We start from the raw sequence: 19,122 nt of genomic DNA, 5'->3' as shown, positions 1-19,122 counted from the left end.
AACATGGGTGTGCATATTATCTATTCGTGTAAGGGCTCTTATTTTTCTAGGATGTATCCCAAGGAGTGGGATTGCTGGATCCTATGATACTTCTGTTTCTAGCTTTTTAAGGAAGCACCAAATCAATTTCCAAAGTGATTGTACCATTTTGCATTCCCACCAGCAGTGTATAAGTGTTCCAGTCTCTCCACCTCTCCAACGTGTATTATTTTGTGTTTTTTTGTGTTTTAATGCTAGCCTTTGTTGGGATGAGATGGTATCTCATTGTAGTTTTGATTTGCATTTCTCTAATGGTTAATGATCATGAACATTTCCTCATGTGTCTTTTAGAGGCATTGACAGGTTCTTATGTCAACACTTGCATGTATTGTCTGGTGAAAGTCATCTTTCTTACTTGTTTTCCTCTCTGGTTTCTTGGGAACAGCAGCCACACAGCTTCTGTTTTGGCTTCTCTTAAGGTTTGCCTGGAGGTAGGCCTCATAGACCCTTTCAGGTAGATTTCATCTGATAGCAGAACTTCTTCTGGGACAAAGGCCTGAGGTGGGATAATCCACAAGGCTACTCTCTGGAAAGCGCACTTCCTGCCTGCTGGCAAGGAGATTAAGTCAAAGGTTTTGATACTGATATACAGTCCTAATCTTTTAAGAGCTTTCTAGTGCTTGCAGGACAGTTAAGGGGGTTTTCTTAAATCATTAGGACTAGTAGATTTGTAACTCCCTTAGGGCCTACACAGTGAGGGATCTGAGTAGCAGAAAAAAAAAAAAAAGCTCCAGGTTATTCACGCCCTTGACAGCAGGTACACCTGCACAGCTGGGTGCCTTCTGTAAGGTTTATTTACATGAAAATTAAATATTTTCCTACAGCTTTTACAAATAATATTATTTATATTTAATTAGAAGTTAACATGGTTAGGAAGTTTTGGTGTTGCCTTGGCTTTGTCATTTTTTGTTTCTGATTCAAGACATTTTTCTTCTCTTCCTGGTATCAGTGGCATCACTACGGAGATGCAGGGTGTAGGGGCCCCACCCTCTGATACTCTCGGAGTGACACCAAAATGATCCCAAGGTCCCTGTGGTGGTGGTGGTGGAGGCAGCAGCAGCGGCAAGCAGGCCGCCGCTGCAGGGAGAGAGGGCCACCAAGGCAGTGGTGTCACTAGGGTTGGTGTCACCAGCCACCCAGGAAGGTAGCTCCTCACTCCTGCTTCCCCCCGCCCCTCCCCACCAGTTGTAGTGTGGCAGGGTGGGCGGAGGTGCCTGCCATTGGGCATAGAGAGGGTCTCCACCGTGGCCAATCGGAGCTGCAGGGAGCCGCAGCATGGTGGGGGCGGGTGGGCTGGGTGGCTCTGCTCACCAGAGGAGGCTTCTCTGGCCAGCCCCACAGGTGGGCGTGGGGGGTGACACCATGAGTTACTCCATTGGACGACATCATCCCTAGTGATGACACGGCCTCATAATAACCCCAACTTGCCCGTCTCCTCCTCAGCCTCCTGTTGTCTGTTGGAGTGTCTTTTCTCCAAGTTTCCTCTCCCCCTTCCCTTCCCTTCTTTTTCCTCTCTTCCCTCCTCTTTTCTCCTATCTCCTCTCTTTTTCTTTCCTTCCTTCCTTTACCTTTCCTTCCTGGCTTTTATCATAACTCTCAGGAGTGCCCATGGCCATTTTTAAGATGCCTATTGTTTACCCTGCCAAGCCCAAGGGATCTAGTTAGTTTCCCCTGCCCAGCTCAAGGGACTTTGCACTCCAAATTCCTGTTACTTCACAGTCATCTTTAAAGTTTCACACAAACGTATAGCATTGAACCAACATGGGCTAGGTACAACTAAATACTAGTACAAATTGTATTGTAGAAAATGAGCATCGAAGAGCATAGGGCTAAGTTGTAGCAGAGGAAGAAAAACTTAGGACCAGGTAAATGCTCATTCTGCAAAAAACTTGTGCCAAGTCAGCAGAAGGGAAATAAATAAGATCTTCTCAATGCAACATTATAAAGAATCTACCATCATTTTCTAAAATGGACTCTGATGAGTTAACACTGTCATCTGGAGTGAAACTAAACATGCATAAAAGGTTTCATATATTTGAGGTTCTAATATGTCAAAATTTTGTGTTTAATATAAGCAAAAAAAAAAAAGAATTAAAAAATTTGGATTCTTTATAAGGAGGAATTCTATCTATAATTTTATTACTTCTACAATAGACAGTTTATTTGTACCAGGCATTGTAGTAGGAATTTTACATGTATTATCTTCTTTAATTTAATTTAGTCTTTCTTAAACCAACCTACTTCCGTTCAGTCGCTCCCAACTTACAGCAACCCTACAGGACAGAGTAGAACTGCCCCATACGGTTTCTAAGGCTATAAATCTTTACAGAGGCAGACTGCCACATCTTTCTCCTGCAGAGCAGCTGGTGAATTCAAACTGCTGACCTTTCTGTTAGCAGCCAAGCACTTTAACCACTGTACCACCGGGGCTTCTAGTCTTCCCTACAACCCTGAAATGTAGATGTTTTTGAGAACTGTTAAGAGAGAAATACACTGTTTTGTTAAGTGGTGTCCATCTGTCCTCTTAAATATCTCTCAGAATCCTTCAGTATCTTGAAGGATGGTTCCCATTTTTAAGGCCCATATCAGAAAAAGCGTCAAGGCACCAAATAAACAGGATAAGATTTGATATACCAAGAACTGAATAAGACGCTTGGACAAGATTCAGTAGTCAAAGGACTCTCTGAGTTAGTTGCCAAGGTGCTCTCTGTGAAAATTTCAGCATTCTAGATTTTGGGCTGAAACCCAGTTTTCTATAGCTGAAAAAGAAGGCATTTTGGCAAGGAGAAGACATTGGATCACTTCTTTGTGTGCCTTTATCTAATCTATACCTCATACCTAATATATTTTCCACAAGTAAGAAGTATACATCTGAGAGGAAGTCTGCTTTTGCAGGACATTGTACTGGATGAACTAAAGATAGTTGTGCACCAAAAACCTTCTTCAGCATAGAAAATAAATCACATGAGACATAAACATATTCCAAACACAACTGTAAACTTCATGCTATGTGGGGCTATATTTGCCCACAGAAGAGCTGCAGTCAGTGGTAAACTGTAATAAATAATTATGTCTCATAGCAAATATCAACCTTTTCCCAGAGGTAACATATCAAGAATTTAAAGGAAAAGCAAATTTATGCTCAAGATTAGTCATTTGGGTTAGAAGGTATATCAGATCTGAATGCTTCCTCCAGGAAATAGTACGCAAGGTGACCATATGCCCTGATTTGCTGGGACATTCCATTCTATGCTTGTTATCCTGGCGTAGGTTTAATAGCTTCCCCCTTTCACTCTTAAGACACTCTCCTTCTCTGGAAAGAAAGTGAAATAACATTAGCTTTATAACATTGGTATATGGAGCAAGCATACTCTACATACCTGCTAACTATGATCAGTATGGTGTTGAAACAGATTCATTTTCTATGATGTCAACCACACCACTGTGGCAGGGCTCCTAACTAGCAATAACGACCATGGCAAGATGCAGCTGGGCATGAGGAGTGAGTGCCAGAATACACACCTTCTGATGCCTATCACTTTGACTTCCTCTTCCCATTCAGAGCAGGATCAATGAATGCGGGGTACATCTGTCATTTTGGTTTGAAAGTCAGTGATCAGGATGCCCCAAATATGTAAGGTAGTCTTTTCTAATAAATTTGACACATTGGTTCTTTAAGTCTTCAGGTTTTCTTAAATATCACAGAGTTAGGAAGTTGATACTTCTTAGGAAGAATATACTTATCTTTCTGTGTGAAATGTCATAGCAAAATAGGTGAATATTAGCAAATCACTGTATTGTAAGTTTTGCAGTTATTGATGTTTTCTGGACTATTTAAAATCATCTATTTTAAAACTGTTTAAAATAGGTGAATTTTTTTTTTACATTGTACAGAATCATTAGAAATAGTTGTACAATATAAATCTCACATGTTCTCAGATTTATAGTTATAACTGTTTTTATAGGTAATTTTTTTTTTTTTTTTACATCCTCAAAAGAAACCTTAGTAATGCATTTTTTTAAACCAGTGTCACTACCAAGCCTTTGGATGATTAACTACCCTATGATATTTCTTTCATCCAAGTTGGTTTATAAAGGAAAGCAAAGACGACAATAAAAGAAATGTACCAATTTATTCTCTGCTAACAAAGTACTGAACATTAGTGAAAAACGTATGAAATATTGGAATGCAACACAGAGCAATTCCATTACCCATTGCAGTTTTGGGTCATATACTGTATATAAAGAGTAATTACTTCATTGGTTGGAGACCACAGCAGAGGAATATAGAATTTGATGAAAAATATTTTAAAATAAAAATTTCATTCCAAACCATTTGCTTTTCAAAACTTTGCCAACATTACACACCATCTTATTTTGTTATTTGGTGGCCGGGTAAGGGGCTGGGAGTGCAGAAAAACAAAACAAAACAAACAAAATAAAGAGTGGTCAAAATTTTTAAAACTCTTTAGTCAATAATCTTACATCAGCACTTGGATTTTAAAGTATCTACTAAAAATTATCTTTACAAATGCCTTAAAGGACACATCCTTTTATTGAAGGTCCAATATTTAATATCTGCACACTGCATTATTGATACTAGATCTGGTAGGTTCTAACACTTCTTCTACTTCCCACCTTTGAATCAGAATTTCTGGATTTTTTTTTCTTGCTGAAGATTTTAGCTGTATGATGAATCTCAAAACTAGATCATGGTATTTCGAATACAAGTATCTAAACGTTTTTCAAGTCTATTCTTCTTATTTATATCGCAGGGATTCTGGGTAGGAATTGAAGCCCTCCTGGGTGGTGTGGGAAGGTCACATAGTATATTATGGAGAACATTGCTATGAAGTTGGCCAGTCATAGTCCCAATCCAAACTCTGTACTGACCCCTGAGCCTCAGTCTTCTCTTCTGTAAAGTTCAGAAAAATATCTACTCATGTGATGATTATGAGATTTAAACAATCTATATAATAAACATTGGGCTGCTAACCAAAAGGTAGGCAATTTGAATCCACCAGCCGCTCCTTGGAAACCCTCTGGGGCAGTTCTACTTTGTCCTATAGGATTGCTATGAGTGGGAATCGACTCTACGGCAGTGGGTTTGGTTTTGGTATTGGAAGTGTTTAATGAGTGTCTATTTATGTTCTGCTCCTTTCCCAAAAAAAAAAAAAAAAAAAAAATTTTTTTTTCTTTCTAAAAGTAACTTAAGATCACTTAGAAAAATTTGAAAAATACATTAAGAAAAAAAGATAACTGAGCCACAGTAAAACCATGCTCAATGAGTACAAATCCATTCATTTCCTGTACTCACCTCCTTTTCATAATGATATTGGAGAAAATCAGAGAATTTTGAGATTATAAAAGTAAAACATATTCATCACAAAGACTTTAAGTATTACACTCTGAGGAAGAAGACAAAATTTCATCACCTGAAATATTTTGACACATTCCTTTAATTTTTTTCTAACATACTTATTTTTAAAATAAGTAAAGACTATACTGTATATGACATTTACTTCTTTTTTCCATTTTTTAAAATTTTATTTTAGTCTACCAGTTGTATGTACCGTAACTAATTCTACCCAACACGCTAGTGATTTTTCTCTTTTCTATAAACAAAACTGCATTTAAGATTTTTTCAGATACTTATTGAATATATATTGGAAATATCATCCTATCGTTTGTTATATTTGTTGCAAATTTTTTCACAGTTAGTCTTCTAAATTTATGATCTGTGGCATAATAGCTTTATTTTTTATACAATGGTTGCCATCAATTATTTTCCTTTGTGATTTCTTTTACTGTTTGTATGTTTAGAAAGCCCTTCCCTATTCCAAGGTCAGTAAATAACTTACATTTTTCATCTATTTGTATAATTTATTTTTGACTTTTAGTTTTTAAATTAATCAGGAATACTTTGGGCTTTGCTGTGAGTTAGGATCTAACATAATTTCCCCAAATAGTTAAAAAATGGTCCCATAGCATAATACTTCCTTTTTTATGATGGACTTACAATGGTGCCTTACCAAACACCTATATATTTCATTGCCCATATCACATACTTTAATTATAATAATAATTTTAAATATCTAGTACAGTAAATCCCTTATTATTTCTCTTTTGCAAAAATTTCTTAGCTATACTTGCCCATTTATTCTTCCAAACAAATTTTAGAAACACTTAATCAGATTCTCCCCACTCCAAACACATTAGCATTTGTTTGAAATTGTATTAAATCTATATGTTCAATGGGGAAAAATACATCCTTATAATATTCAGTATTGCAATACAGAAACACGGTGTCACTACTTTCTTCATACAGATCTTGCACATTTCTTGTTAATGTCATACCTAAGTATTTTATGTATTTTATTGTTATTGTGAAAGAAATATTTTTCCAATCATAGTTTCGAACCAGTAAGGCATTATTCACAATGGTCTTCCATTGTATAAGCAGCATGCTTCAACTCCAGTTTGATTTATTCTGTATATAGAAAAAAATATATAAGAACACATCACTCATAGACATAAATGAACTTATTCAGTGCTTGAGAGAGGTGAACACTAACGGCCACAACAATGAATAGCCCAGACTAACTTTGTAACAAAGAAAGGAACTGGAAGAAGCCACTAATTACTCATTTTATTCTAAAGTATCTTTACAAAAGCAGACTGCCACATCTTTCTCCAGTGGAGTGACTGGTGGGTTTGAATCACCAACCTTTCGGTTAGCGGCAGAGTACTTAACCACTGTGTCACCAGGGCTCTTTATTCTAAAGTATACAGTTACATAACTGAATTAATACATTTTGTTCTATTACTGCAGAGAGGGAAAAGAAGAAATTGATGCACCCATGTCTGTAATGGCAAGTGAAGGATGACTTCTGAAGATAGTGGGAACCCTGAGTAGCTAATTGCTCCTTATACTTTTAATGAGAAGCTTCATGCATCTCCTCTACCTTATTGTCTGACAATCCATTTTGGCATAAACTAGATGAATAATTTGAAAAAGATCTCCCATGGGAATTAAATTTTTAAAGGGAGCCTATGAGTAACTGGTATCTGCACTAAAGATCAAGTTATAAAACCGGCTGCCACGTTCTTGGTCCCACCGTATCCTGCTGTCCTTGGAGGATACATACACACCTGTCATCTACTTGCCCTCAGCGTCTGGGGTGGCAGGTTGCCAGCCCCAGCCGAATGTTCACAGTGTAAAGAGCTTTAGACTCTTTTGAAATGAAAGTCAGTATGTAAATGTGCAACATGACGACATTATTATTCTCGCCTCCTGGCTGCTTTCAGCAAGCTCTGACTGCCACATGAGGTCTCAAGTGTTCTGGCACACTGTGCAAGTGTTCAAAAGAACTTAAAGTAATGAAATTGGATCTACATTTCCATAGATATTCAAGCTGGCATGGAGGAATGGAGTCATGGAATCCGTGTTGGATGGTCTCCACCAGACAGCCTAGGCAAGTGCCTGTGATGCCAGGCTACTAAGCAGAATTTTCAATCGTGAAAGGCCACCACTATTTCTTCCCCTGGGTCTAAAATTACAAAATGTGCACATCTCCCCTAGGCCCACACCACTCTGGGTACTTCATGCTCAGTCTCCACCCACCCACTCTGAAGCACACAAGTTTTGCTTAAATTCAGCAGAAGCTTTAAAACGAAGAACTAAGCACAAAAGGGAGAAAAAATGTGAAGTTAGAACCTTGACTAATATAGCTTACGCTACTGTTTAAAGTATATGACCATCATTTTAAAAGGAGGGCCAGGCTTAGTGTGTATCTGATCTACCTAAGGTACAATCTGGGAAGTGACCCCTTAATGGATTTTTGTCCACCTTGTTGTTTTTTCATTTTTCACTGCTTACAGGTCATCTCATTTGCACTCAGCATTCTCTGCTGCTGAAGTATCTGGAACCACAACTACCTTTAGGTCTGTGGGTGATGGGGTCAAGAAACTGGGGGAGCTCAGTGGCAAGTCATGGTGGGTCCAGGGTCGTGAAGCGGGCCCTGCCTCCAGTTCTTGGTTTGGTCATTCTGAGACCTACCTTCGTCCTCACCCAGCCCCCTGAAATATTTCTGTTCATCAGGGCAAGGACAACAGAATCTAAGTCTCTCGCTTTGCAGTCACCTTTCTAGTAGCATAGGTAGCATAGAGTGGCCTGATGCTGGGTATACTTCCTCCTCCATCTGCCTTCCTATCCTGAATTTTCATGGGTACCAATTATCCATTTATATACACACAGAAATGAGGTTTATTTAAGTTAAAACAATGCAAGAGAGGGACAACCCAAAGAATCCAAGCACTGAAGAATACCTTCACTTATACAGAATCTCTCTCTTTTTATTGTTTTAGGACAGTGAAAAAAAGGGATTTATAAATAAAATCTATGCCATCCAGGAGGTATGTGTCAGTGTCCAGAACATCCTAGATGAAGTGGCTTCCTTTGGCGAAAGGATAAAGAAGTGAGTGATGCTGACATGTGGGAACCGGCCTTCTGGGGGACCAGGAGGCCATTTGTTTCTCTGAGGGTAAAATGCCACATTCTTTTTGGCAGGGGACACTCCTTCTGGGTGATTTATTGCTCCGTTTCATCGTTATTTACTTTGTTTCTGCCAGTCTTTGGTTTTATGAAAGTTCTGTCAATTTCCTTCCTGAAATTGGGAACATATTGGTTGGAAAGAAAGTCATACTTGTAGCTCTGAAGAAATAACACCGTCCCAAATTTTAGCACATTTTCACAGTAAAAGACTTTGTTCTTAAATGGAATATGAAATCATGATAGAAAAAAATACATATAAGCCAAGCTAAATGAGGATTTCAGGTAATCAAGCCACATGTGCATTTTATTACTGGTCAAGTTAAATTTTCATCAGATTATTCTAAGTATTAAAAAATGTATTATGTATAGAGAGTACTCAACAAAAAATTCTTAATTTTTTTTTTTTTAAATTATGTATTTAGTAGCTGAGGTCATAATTATAGATGAAATGAACTACTGGTTTGTCACTTAGAAAATGCCCAGGACTTTTCTTAATTTTTTTAAATAAGGAAATATACCTTCATTGGAATCTAATGTAAAATTAAGAAACTTGCATTCATCATCTTATATTCTTTGTGTTTTATTTCAATTTTTTTTTTTTAATGTGTGGACTGGCTATGCTCATGATCAAATAGCTTTATTTACTAATATACCTTTAAAAATAACTGATTATAGAAATAGTAAGATGGATTTACAACAGCTGATTTTCTTTTAAAAATATCGTAAGGCCCCATGTGAAAATTGGCCTATATAATGCCTGTTAATGTTCTGTTCAAGGAGGGGTGCTGTGTGTATCTAGATAAGCTTATATTTTTCTACTTTCATATACCTATTCATTGTTTATTATTCATAACCCAAAGTGTTCTGCAGATTTGGATCCTTGGGCATACACAGAGTTTGAAAGGAATAAATTATTTAGACTAAAGGTGTGAGTCATTTATCTGATGCCTTTCATGTTTCAAGGAATAATGCATTTTATTTTGTATAATTTTTGTTTAATATATTTTCACATATGCATAGGTGCTGAGTTTCTACTTTCTTATATCTTATATCACATTAGACAGAACAGCCTCCCTCTCGCTCCCAAATGTGCCTTTAAGCAACATTCCGCCTCAGACTTGGAATGACTGATTCCCACATCCTTTCTCTCTCTTTTTCCCTCTTCGTGTTGTTTCCAACTCTAAGAGTGTTCCCTTGTCCTCCACACCCCATCCTCCGAAGCACAGTGAGAAGCTCGAAGTTGAGGCATTTCCCTGTTGATGGTTGTCTTTCCTTTGGGCTACAGTCTGTGCTGATATCTGACTGAAATATTCCATTTATAGCAGAAGACTCTGGGTCAACACCAAGGTCAGGCTAGTGAATGCCTGAGGGAAGAGGCTTCTTTGTAACTCTGGGTGGTAGGAGGCCTCAGAGCAGGTGCTTGAATGGAAAACACAATGGCCAGCCCAAGTATCTGACCAGATCCAGGCCATGGGCCGGACTTAGGCAAAGTTGGGTTTTGTAGAACTTTCCGTGCTGAGGTATAGAACATGGGGTCCTGTGAGGCTTATGGGAGCCATTTCTTCCGCACAGTGACCTTTTGGGAGATAATCTGCCACTGAGTTGACTCCTACACTTGGAGACCTATGTGTATCAGAGTAGAACTGCTCCATATGGTTTTTAATGGCTGAGTTTTTAGAAGTAGATCACCAGGCCTTTCTTCCAAAGCACTTCTGGGTGGACTGGAACCCCTAACCTTTCAGTTAACAGTTGAATGCTTTATCCATTTGCGCCATTCAGGGACTTTTGGGTGCTAAGGAAAGAGAAATTTTCCTGGAGCCTCATGGGATAAAAAACATCTATCCAGAAAGCACATTCAGAAGTAATCTTTAAGTACAAAGTGAAAAAACCTTTATAATTACCAACTTCTTGTCACTATACAATCATTCCAGAACGTTCTTGGATTTCATCTCAATGTTTTGGCAAAGAAGATATTCTAGATTTAGGGCCCATAATACAGAATATAGAAATGGAAAAGGGCAGTCTTTTTTCTGACATTAGCTACACCAGTGAGGGTTCTTGGCCATTTATCCTTCCAAGAGGAGGGCACAGGGAGCCCTTGTGTGAGGCTGCCCAGGAGGAGGGTTTCTGAGAGGCGAGCCCGTGCCCTCACACATGGGATAGTGTGATGGATGGCTCTGAGCTGAGCCACAGGAGAGCAAGCAGAGCCTCAGCCTTCTGTTCTCTCCACACGCAGCCAGGAGCAAATAGGCACAGGTGTTCATCAAGGAGGGAAGCCATGATCCTTTACCTGGTGACACTTAAAAGACCCCACTCTGGCCATGAGAGAAAAAAGGCAAATACAGAAAAGTCAGACCTCACTCAAGAGTTACTGCCAACAGCACAACCAGAGTGGTTCCGCTTTGGCTCTTTTATGAGAAGAACAATTTTAGGAAAGAGCTGACCCAGAGAGACACAAAAAGCAAGATGCATGCCACAGGGCCAAGAAATGACTCTTAAGTGTTATACTGAGATGCAGTATGGGAAGAGAATCTACTCAACAATCAGCCCTTATTTGATCAAAAAACTGACCTGAAGAACAACGACAAAAAAAAACACCAGTTGCCATTGAGCTGATTGTGACTTATGGTGACCCCATGTTTGTCAGAGTAGAATTGTGCTCCTTAGGGTTTCCAATGGCTCATTTTTTACGAAGTAGCTCACCAGGCCTTTCTTCGGAGGAGCCTCTGGGTGGATTTGAACCATCAATCTTTTGGTTAGCAGCCAAGTATGTTAACTATTTACACCACCCACAAAATCTATCCCAAGAAAACCCCACCCCAAATCGCATACATCACCAGGAAATAATAAGGAATAATCAACACTAATGTTTATCCACATTATGTACAATTTCATATTTCCCTGAAGCTTTTTGGGGGAGGCCTTCTCACTGCCTTGTAAGAAGAAATTCTTGTTGGAACTGACCACCACTAGTAATATCACTTTGATTTGCAAACATGTTGCCATCACTACCAGTTTCCTTTGTTATAGTAAATGCTGTCCCCATCTTATAAAGGGAGAAATTGAGGTCTAGAAAGGTTGACTCATCTAAAGTCATGTAGCACAATCTGGGCTTTGAACTCAAATCTGCTAACTCCTGGCTCTTTTCATTAAACTGTGCTGAAGAGTCATTCAGCACAATATATTAGTGCCTCTTTGCTGGCTGAACATTGGTGAGAGATTTCAAAGGATGCAATGCTGTGCCTCTAAATGATTTATTAGGTACCCAACCCCGAAGCCTCCACACATTGTTTCTGTTTTCTTATCATTTTGTCATCCACTCTAAAAACTACCAGAGATTTGCCACAGAACTTCTACACAACAGTTAAAACCTTACACTATTACAATATTTCCAGAATCTATTTCCCTGATTTTCTACATAATCTTTCAAAAGGAAGCCTTCTCTTCCTTCATTTTTCCTTTCTTTTTTCTTTTTGTCCCACTAAATTCCTTTTCATCTCCTTAGTACTATCTTTTTTGTAACTTCCTCTATTTCTATTCATTAGTCCTATTTCTGTTCTTTTTTCTGACGTTGTCTCACAGTCAGTATTCTGTCTTGCAACCTTCCCTGACCCTGCCCTCTATAGTTGACAGTCCCCACCACTGTGAGAAAACTACAGACGCATCAGCCTTGCCCTCCTATAACCCACACTTTTCCCATCTTCCATGCATTTTCACAATCGTTCAACAGATCGACTCCGTGCCACGAACTCCTTTGCCAATAATAATATAGGGAGAATAATAGGCAATACCGATTTCATTTCTTAATTATTATATTTCCTGGAAGAAGGACAATGATGACAGGTGAATGCTCACAAGAGTAACTGCACTGTCCCCCTTCACTGTCTTCCAGTTCTATTTGAAGCATAGCTAAGGTAGGAAGTGAGTGTGTCTCTAAGGAATTCTAAAGTTCAGAGGATTTATGCAATAGTGTAAAGGTTTAGGTCTACAGACAATTGCTGGCAGCACCTTATTTTTTGTGTGGGAATACTGAGTTATTTGAAGGAAGAACGGCAGGCCCACGGGTATTCCTTTCTATGAAAATTTGGAGAAAACAAGGTTATATACTAGTTTTAGAAGTAGAAAAACAAAGGTTTTTTTTTTTTAAGCATATGAGGCATTAACCAAGTAGTGCAACAGTGCGAGACCCTGTAATCACCTGGAGTGATCCAGAGTGGGTAGTGGCAAGGTCCCTTAACTACGTTCATGGAATTCAGCAGATTATGGCTAACCCATGTTCTCTGAGAGCCTACTACAACTGGCTTCTATTCCAGGGAGAAATGCTAACTAACTAGGTCTAACTAGGTCCCAAGTCCAGATTTTGAGACTGAATTACATTTATTTTCATCTTTGGTTGAAAAAAGTATGAAATGCTCAGATGGCTGCTATGTTAATTTTTCATTCAGTACTTTCAACTGGACTGTCCCGTTCTTAAGCTGGCTGGCCATTGTCGCCCTCTGTGTATTCACAGTCATCCTGTACTTCATTCCACTGAGATACATTGTCCTTGTCTGGGGTAAGTAAAGCCTTTTTTAAAAAACTGTCTAAGCTGCTAAGAACAAACTGTTTTTAAGGGATGAGTTATACTGTCAGGAGTTCTCTATATTTATGGTCATGAAGCTACTCCATGATGAAAAGAGACAGGCCAGTTAAAAATCACAACAGTATAAAGATTTAGGCCTACCGGCAAAATGCATTTTTCTTATCTGGCAACATAGGCTCCATCATATCATAAACATGTAGTTGTGCCGATTCTTCATATATCAAAGTGTAGCTTTGTCTAGATATCACTCTGATTTATTTTTACCACTTATACACAAACAGAGGCATTTTGATCCATATGGTGCATTTGAGACAATATGCTTTTGTTCCGTGGTACTTTATCTTGTGGAAGTGTATGCAAGCATGGAGTGTACATGGGCGCCTGTTTAAGAGGTCACCTTTAGGATGCAGGAATAGGGTCTTTGGCATTTACAGGCTGCTTTTTTTTTAGGAACATGAAACCTGCTTTATGTGTACTAAACTAGCATGCTTCCACAAAAACCTAAAGGTGATTTTTTTTGGTCCTCATTTTTAATGCAATTACGCTGCATGCCAGCAGTTCCTATGTACCTAGACTCCATTTAGGAGGTGGGCAGTTTCAGTATTCTTTGTGGTTGTTTGTTTATCTTCCTGTCAATATTCTTGGTTTGGAAAAGTCAATTTTGAGTCTCTAAGATCTACTAGGAAACCCTGGTGGTGTAGTGGTTAAGAGCTATGGCTGCTAACTAAAAGGTTGGCGGTTTGAGTCTACCAGGGGCTCCTTGGAAACTCTCCGGGGCAGTTCTGCTCTGTCCTGTAGGGTCGCTATGAGTCGGGATCGACCCGATGGCAGTGGGTTTTTGGTTTTGGTAAGATGTACTAAAAAGTAAAACTACTACAATAATGATTTCATATATGTATGTATATATAAACAAGCTTGGGTAGAAGTAGAATTTCCTACTTTCTCTCGGCCTGCATATACATACACCCAAGATTGCTAATCCAATAAAAAAAGGTAAAGAACCAAAATGGGGCTTTCACCTCAAAAAACATCAGCTTACACTGAAAGCAAAAGGATCAAAGCATGCTTTTTCTTCTTTTCTTATTAAGAGTTTTAAATAAATACACTGTAATTAAGTGAGTCTCATGCCTCCAAGCCCTCCAGTTTTAAGATTCCTATCTCCCTATTCTTTTTGGCCCAACTCATCATATCTTGAACAAGCTTTCTTATTATTATCATCAGTATCATTACCTTTACACCCTGGGGGAAAATGGTGATTTTTTTGTTTCCTTTCCTAATTTCTACAATTTAAAGAAACTCAAATAGCACTCTCACTACACAAGGGAAGAGGCTTTCCCACCACGTTCTTCCTTCTTGTATGTTCAGGCCTTCATCTCTCATTCCTTCCTCTGATATTTAAAACAGATGCTGTTTTATTGAAGGAATTAGGGTAGTGTGTCATATGCAGCAGCTTGTTACCTCTAACCTACCTCGGGTCAGACCTGCCTCAGGCTCATGAGCACCTCTTTTGCCCCATAGGTGGAGAACCTCCTCTCATTTTGTTTCCCCAGGTTCTCAGAAACTGGAGCCCATGGCAGACAGACATCTGGTTATGTAACCTGGGGTGGCCTCACTGGCTAGCTGTCTTAAAAGTAATTTTTAGAGAATGTGTTTGGGCTTCTTGTTTCATCAAACAAAATAAAACAAGAACAATATTCCTTTAGTGGCAGGTGATTGCTGAAATATTAACCAGAAATTTAAGACTTGGGTCTCACCTGGGGAGACAGAGACCACCACCAAATTCCAGAAGAAGAAGGTTATTCCGCATGAGACACCCCAAATATACGAGCCTAGACGCTTAAGTTATGTGGCTGTTTTTTATCAGCCTGTTGATTTCATGTAAAGCTGTTAGCTGTTTATATTTTTTAAAAGCCAGCAGATAACTCTTTTCAATTTTGGGTCATTTTGAAAAAAATCAAGGTCATGTTCCTTTTAAACATTCAGTTTACTTAACAGCAGCCTCTCCTCAAAAGGTGTATATTTAGAAAAAAAAAGAAAATCAATAAATCAGACCTCCTATTTTAAAAATAACCCCATCTAAAAAAGTAGGAAGACAAGTTTCATCTTGGATAAAACATTGAAACAAGGCTTCTAAGAACTGTAACTTGTTGCCAAACTGACTCATACGGTTTCCAAGGAGCAGCTGCTGGATTCAAACTGTTGACCTTTTGGTTAGCAGCCGTAGCTCTTAGCCACTGCACCACCAGGGTTCCAGAACTATAACAGTGAGGAAAGAAGTTAAAATATGCCATTGCTCATTTCCCCAATGGAGAACCTTTTCTTCTGGGAAGAAGCTACTGAAGTACAAAGAGAAAACAAACCAGCAGTGGAGTTGGGAAGGTGGGAGGAAAAAGAGGAAGGAAGGATGGAGGGAAAAAATGAAGAAATAGAAGAAATGGGGGAGAGGGGAAATTGGGTTTCTTGGTTTATTTTGTTAAGGCTGCAGAGCAGCGTACACACTAGATCTTCAAATCACTGCAATGCTTTTGCAAGAAACATGCTCTCTACAGCAAGAGGATAGTCCCCAGACTTTGGGGATTTTAGTAATGTTTGATCTCTTACTTTCCAGGCATCAATAAATTTACAAAGAAGCTTCGGAGTCCATATGCAATTGATAACAATGAACTACTTGACTTCCTTTCCAGAGTCCCTTCAGATGTACAAGTGGTATGTAGATTTCACTATTATTATAACTTAGGGTGACACTGAGTTTTAACTTTTATATCCTTTTAATTTCAGGGTTTTAGAAGAGCCAGGTAAAGTTAACAAAGCCTGTAGCAGATTTTACGATTCAGGAAGTTAGCCCACATGGGGTGATATCCAAGAAGAATTTATACAGAATGGGTAACGGGAGAATAGGAGAGGTTGTATAAAGAATCTACCAGGGCTGTCAGGGGAAATCTCCCCCCAAGCAAGGTTCAGCTAGAATTTGTGAAGAGGACCACCATGAGTCACCATTACCTGAGGGAAGGAAATAGGAATATTAGATAATGAAAGCAAAATGTGCCAGTGGGCATTTAAGAGAGAAAAAAAAATTCTTTTCAGAATTTGTATGAATTAAATGAGTTTTCAGAATGAATAAAACCCAAACCAAACCCACTGCAGGTGAGTTGATTCTGACTCATGGCAGCACCATGTGTAACAGAGTAGAACCAAGCTCCACAGGATCTTCTTGGCTGTAATCTTTAGGGAAGCAGATTGCCAGAATAAGGGCAACTGGTTAGGAGATCGGAGACCTGGAGGCGCAGTGGTTAAGAGCTCGGCTGCTAACCAAAAGGTTGGCAGTTCAGATCCACCAGCCACTCCTTAGAAACCCTGTGGCAGTTTTACTCTGTCCTATAGGGTCACTATGAGTTGGAATCGACTTGACAGAAACAGGTTTTTTATTTAAGAGATCAGTAAGGTGTGGGGGGAAAGTGACTGCTTTTGAAGACTGGGCATATCTCAAAAATCTTTTGAAATTCTTTAACTGCCATTAACCACTATCCATTTTCAGAGTAATATGAGAAATGTTGTTATCAAAATCTTGAAGTTGGGTTGCAGCAATACCTTTGTTTGTTTGTTTTAACCTGGTATTTATTTTGATTTGGTATCAGACATGAGAGTGGACTATATGGGGATTAAGATTGTATTAAACAAACAAAAAATTGTAAAGAACCATAATTATCTAGCCCTTCAAAATCAGTTGAAATGATTTTGTTTTTAATGTAATGCATTACGGACAGCCCTTACCAAAGCTCTTGTCAGGGCTCTCCTGTAGTTTTGGGCAGAATTTCCTTCTACTTATCCCTCTATCATCCTATTATTTTCTGTATCCCAGCTGCAGATCACATACATCTTCCTGAATGGGCACTTTTTTTCTCCAAGCAGCCTCTCATTACTTTGCTTTTCCTTCCTTTGCCAGAAAGTGGCCACCTGACCCGTCTGTCTCTGAACTCTGTTTAAACAGGTGCAATACCAAGAGCTGAAACCAGATCCTTCTCATAGCCCATGTAAAAGGAAGAAAAACAATCTGGGATAGCCAGCTCCAAGCACCGAGGAGACCAGCATCTGTTTGGGAAGATAAAAGAAAAAGCCTTCAGCCTCAGCAGTATTTCCTTTCTTTCTGCTTTTTATTTATTTTGTCTTCTTTTTTTTTTTTTTATCATGATCGAGAGGATTTGTAAATAGTATACAAAAGCATATGACTTTAAAAATATACTTCCGTTGTACAGAATCAATTTGATAAAAGTTTAGCTCCTGCTGTGTGAATGCCTTGTTAGCTGTGGGTAATAATATAACACATTGAAACACAAAAAATGTAAGAATGATGATAGCACTGGAAGATACACACGTCTCTAATTACAAGTGGAGGAACCAGAATATTAGATTAAATGCTCAGCTGTGCTCTGATTAAATCTACATAAAATGTAAATGTCAATTTCATTTTAAAGTTTTTTCTTTAATGTAACTATTTTTTATCCAAAAAGTAATCCATTCCAGTTTTCTATGTTTTATACATTTTAAAAGGGGGGAAATCCCAAAACCTGAAAAATGGAATGGATACATTTCAGCTTAACATAGATTCTGACTTCACATCCTGAGCAAATTCACTCCTGTGCAAATTATTTCGATATGACTAGGCTGATTTTCTTATAGCAACCCTATACGACGGTGGAGAACTGCCTCATAGGGTTTCCTAGGCTATAATCTTTACTGGAGCCAGTTGCCAGGTCTTTTCCCCAACGGAGCCACTGGGTGAGTTTGAACTGCTGACGCTTCGGTGAATCGGAATTGACTCTACAGCATACAACAAGAGGCTGATTTCAAGCTAACGAGTTAAAGTACATTCACCCCCTCAAGAGAATCTTCAACCTTCTGAAATTCTATAAAGAAAACCTTCAAACCTTGTATCATTCCATCTAAAAGCTAAAAATCTCTACAGGACTACACAAAAATACTGCCAGATTTATAAATGATTGCCTAAATGAATTTTATATGTGCACCACTACTTTAATTTATACTGATACAGTAAATTAGCAACCCTGTTCAGCTGTCAAAAAGACTAGCCAACTAAATCTGTATCGCTGTTGGTGTCATATTTTGCCTTTTATGCATATAAAAAAAATGTAATACTCAAGTGTTCTCACAGAAAAAAAAGGTATTTGCTTTCTTATTAGGTTACTAAAATACTTTAATGCATAGGATGATTTTTGTTATTCGTGTGAATTTCAATGTGGAGGAGAATGCGGTGTGCAGAGTGATATGCCAGTGTTTCATTACATTCATTTATGGAAAAAATAATCATTCTTGGTAACATGAATGCATGAAAACCTGTTTTGTAAAATAAACTGCTTATGGGGAGAGGGGCTTGCCTTTAAAAATGTTTCACTGCTTATCATAGAATCTATACTTAAAATTGCATTCCTAAGACTCTTTAAACGGTAGTTTTTGCTACTTACTCCCTGGTATATCAGGGGAGTATACCTCTGGAGAGAACAATCATTTGGTGAGAATGTCTCACTTCCCTGACTTAGTAGGGGGTGAAGCGTGGTTGAAATTGCTGCAGACAGTGTTTTGCACTACTTTATTACTAATAGACTGGGATGGGGTCAGGGTGGGGTTATGCTGGAAAAATATAGAAAAGCCAGAAGCAAGAGATATATATTTCATTCTAAGGGAGGATTCTTTAAAAAACCAATTTAATCTAATCAAAGCTTATTTTTAAAGTATTTTTATTTTAAAGATACGTTGTTAAATACTGTTTCTTATGATAAAACTATTTTGATCTGTTTATACACAATGCGTGAAAGAATGTCAATTAAATTCCCTTTCTACAGAAAGGCTTTGACCTCAATATGCTCTATTTAGCGCATCATGTTTATAATGACATGCTTACATCTGAATTCCATGAAGTTGATGTTACTAC

At 38.5% G+C, this 19,122-nt stretch overlaps 1 protein-coding gene across 9 annotated transcripts in view; it reads left to right on the top strand.

The window, feature by feature from the left end:
• Positions 1 to 18,770, top strand: part of MCTP1 (multiple C2 and transmembrane domain containing 1) — a 610,169-nt gene extending 591,399 nt beyond the window's left edge. For all 9 annotated transcript variants that reach the window (XM_049868369.1, XM_049868360.1, XM_049868332.1 and 6 more), the window contains 4 exons: positions 8,407 to 8,516; positions 13,039 to 13,148; positions 15,784 to 15,881; positions 17,164 to 18,770. In XM_049868369.1, the coding sequence (XP_049724326.1) occupies positions 8,407 to 8,516; positions 13,039 to 13,148; positions 15,784 to 15,881; positions 17,164 to 17,235 (390 nt within the window). In that variant the 3' untranslated portion in view covers positions 17,236 to 18,770. The remainder of the gene's footprint in view (positions 1 to 8,406; positions 8,517 to 13,038; positions 13,149 to 15,783; positions 15,882 to 17,163) is intronic.
• Positions 18,771 to 19,122: the final 352 nt, after the last annotated feature.

Source organism: Elephas maximus, chromosome 2 (genome assembly GCF_024166365.1).
Source record: "Elephas maximus indicus isolate mEleMax1 chromosome 2, mEleMax1 primary haplotype, whole genome shotgun sequence".
Taxonomy (NCBI): domain Eukaryota; kingdom Metazoa; phylum Chordata; class Mammalia; order Proboscidea; family Elephantidae; genus Elephas; species Elephas maximus.
This window is presented reverse-complemented; position numbering and strand designations above follow the sequence as displayed.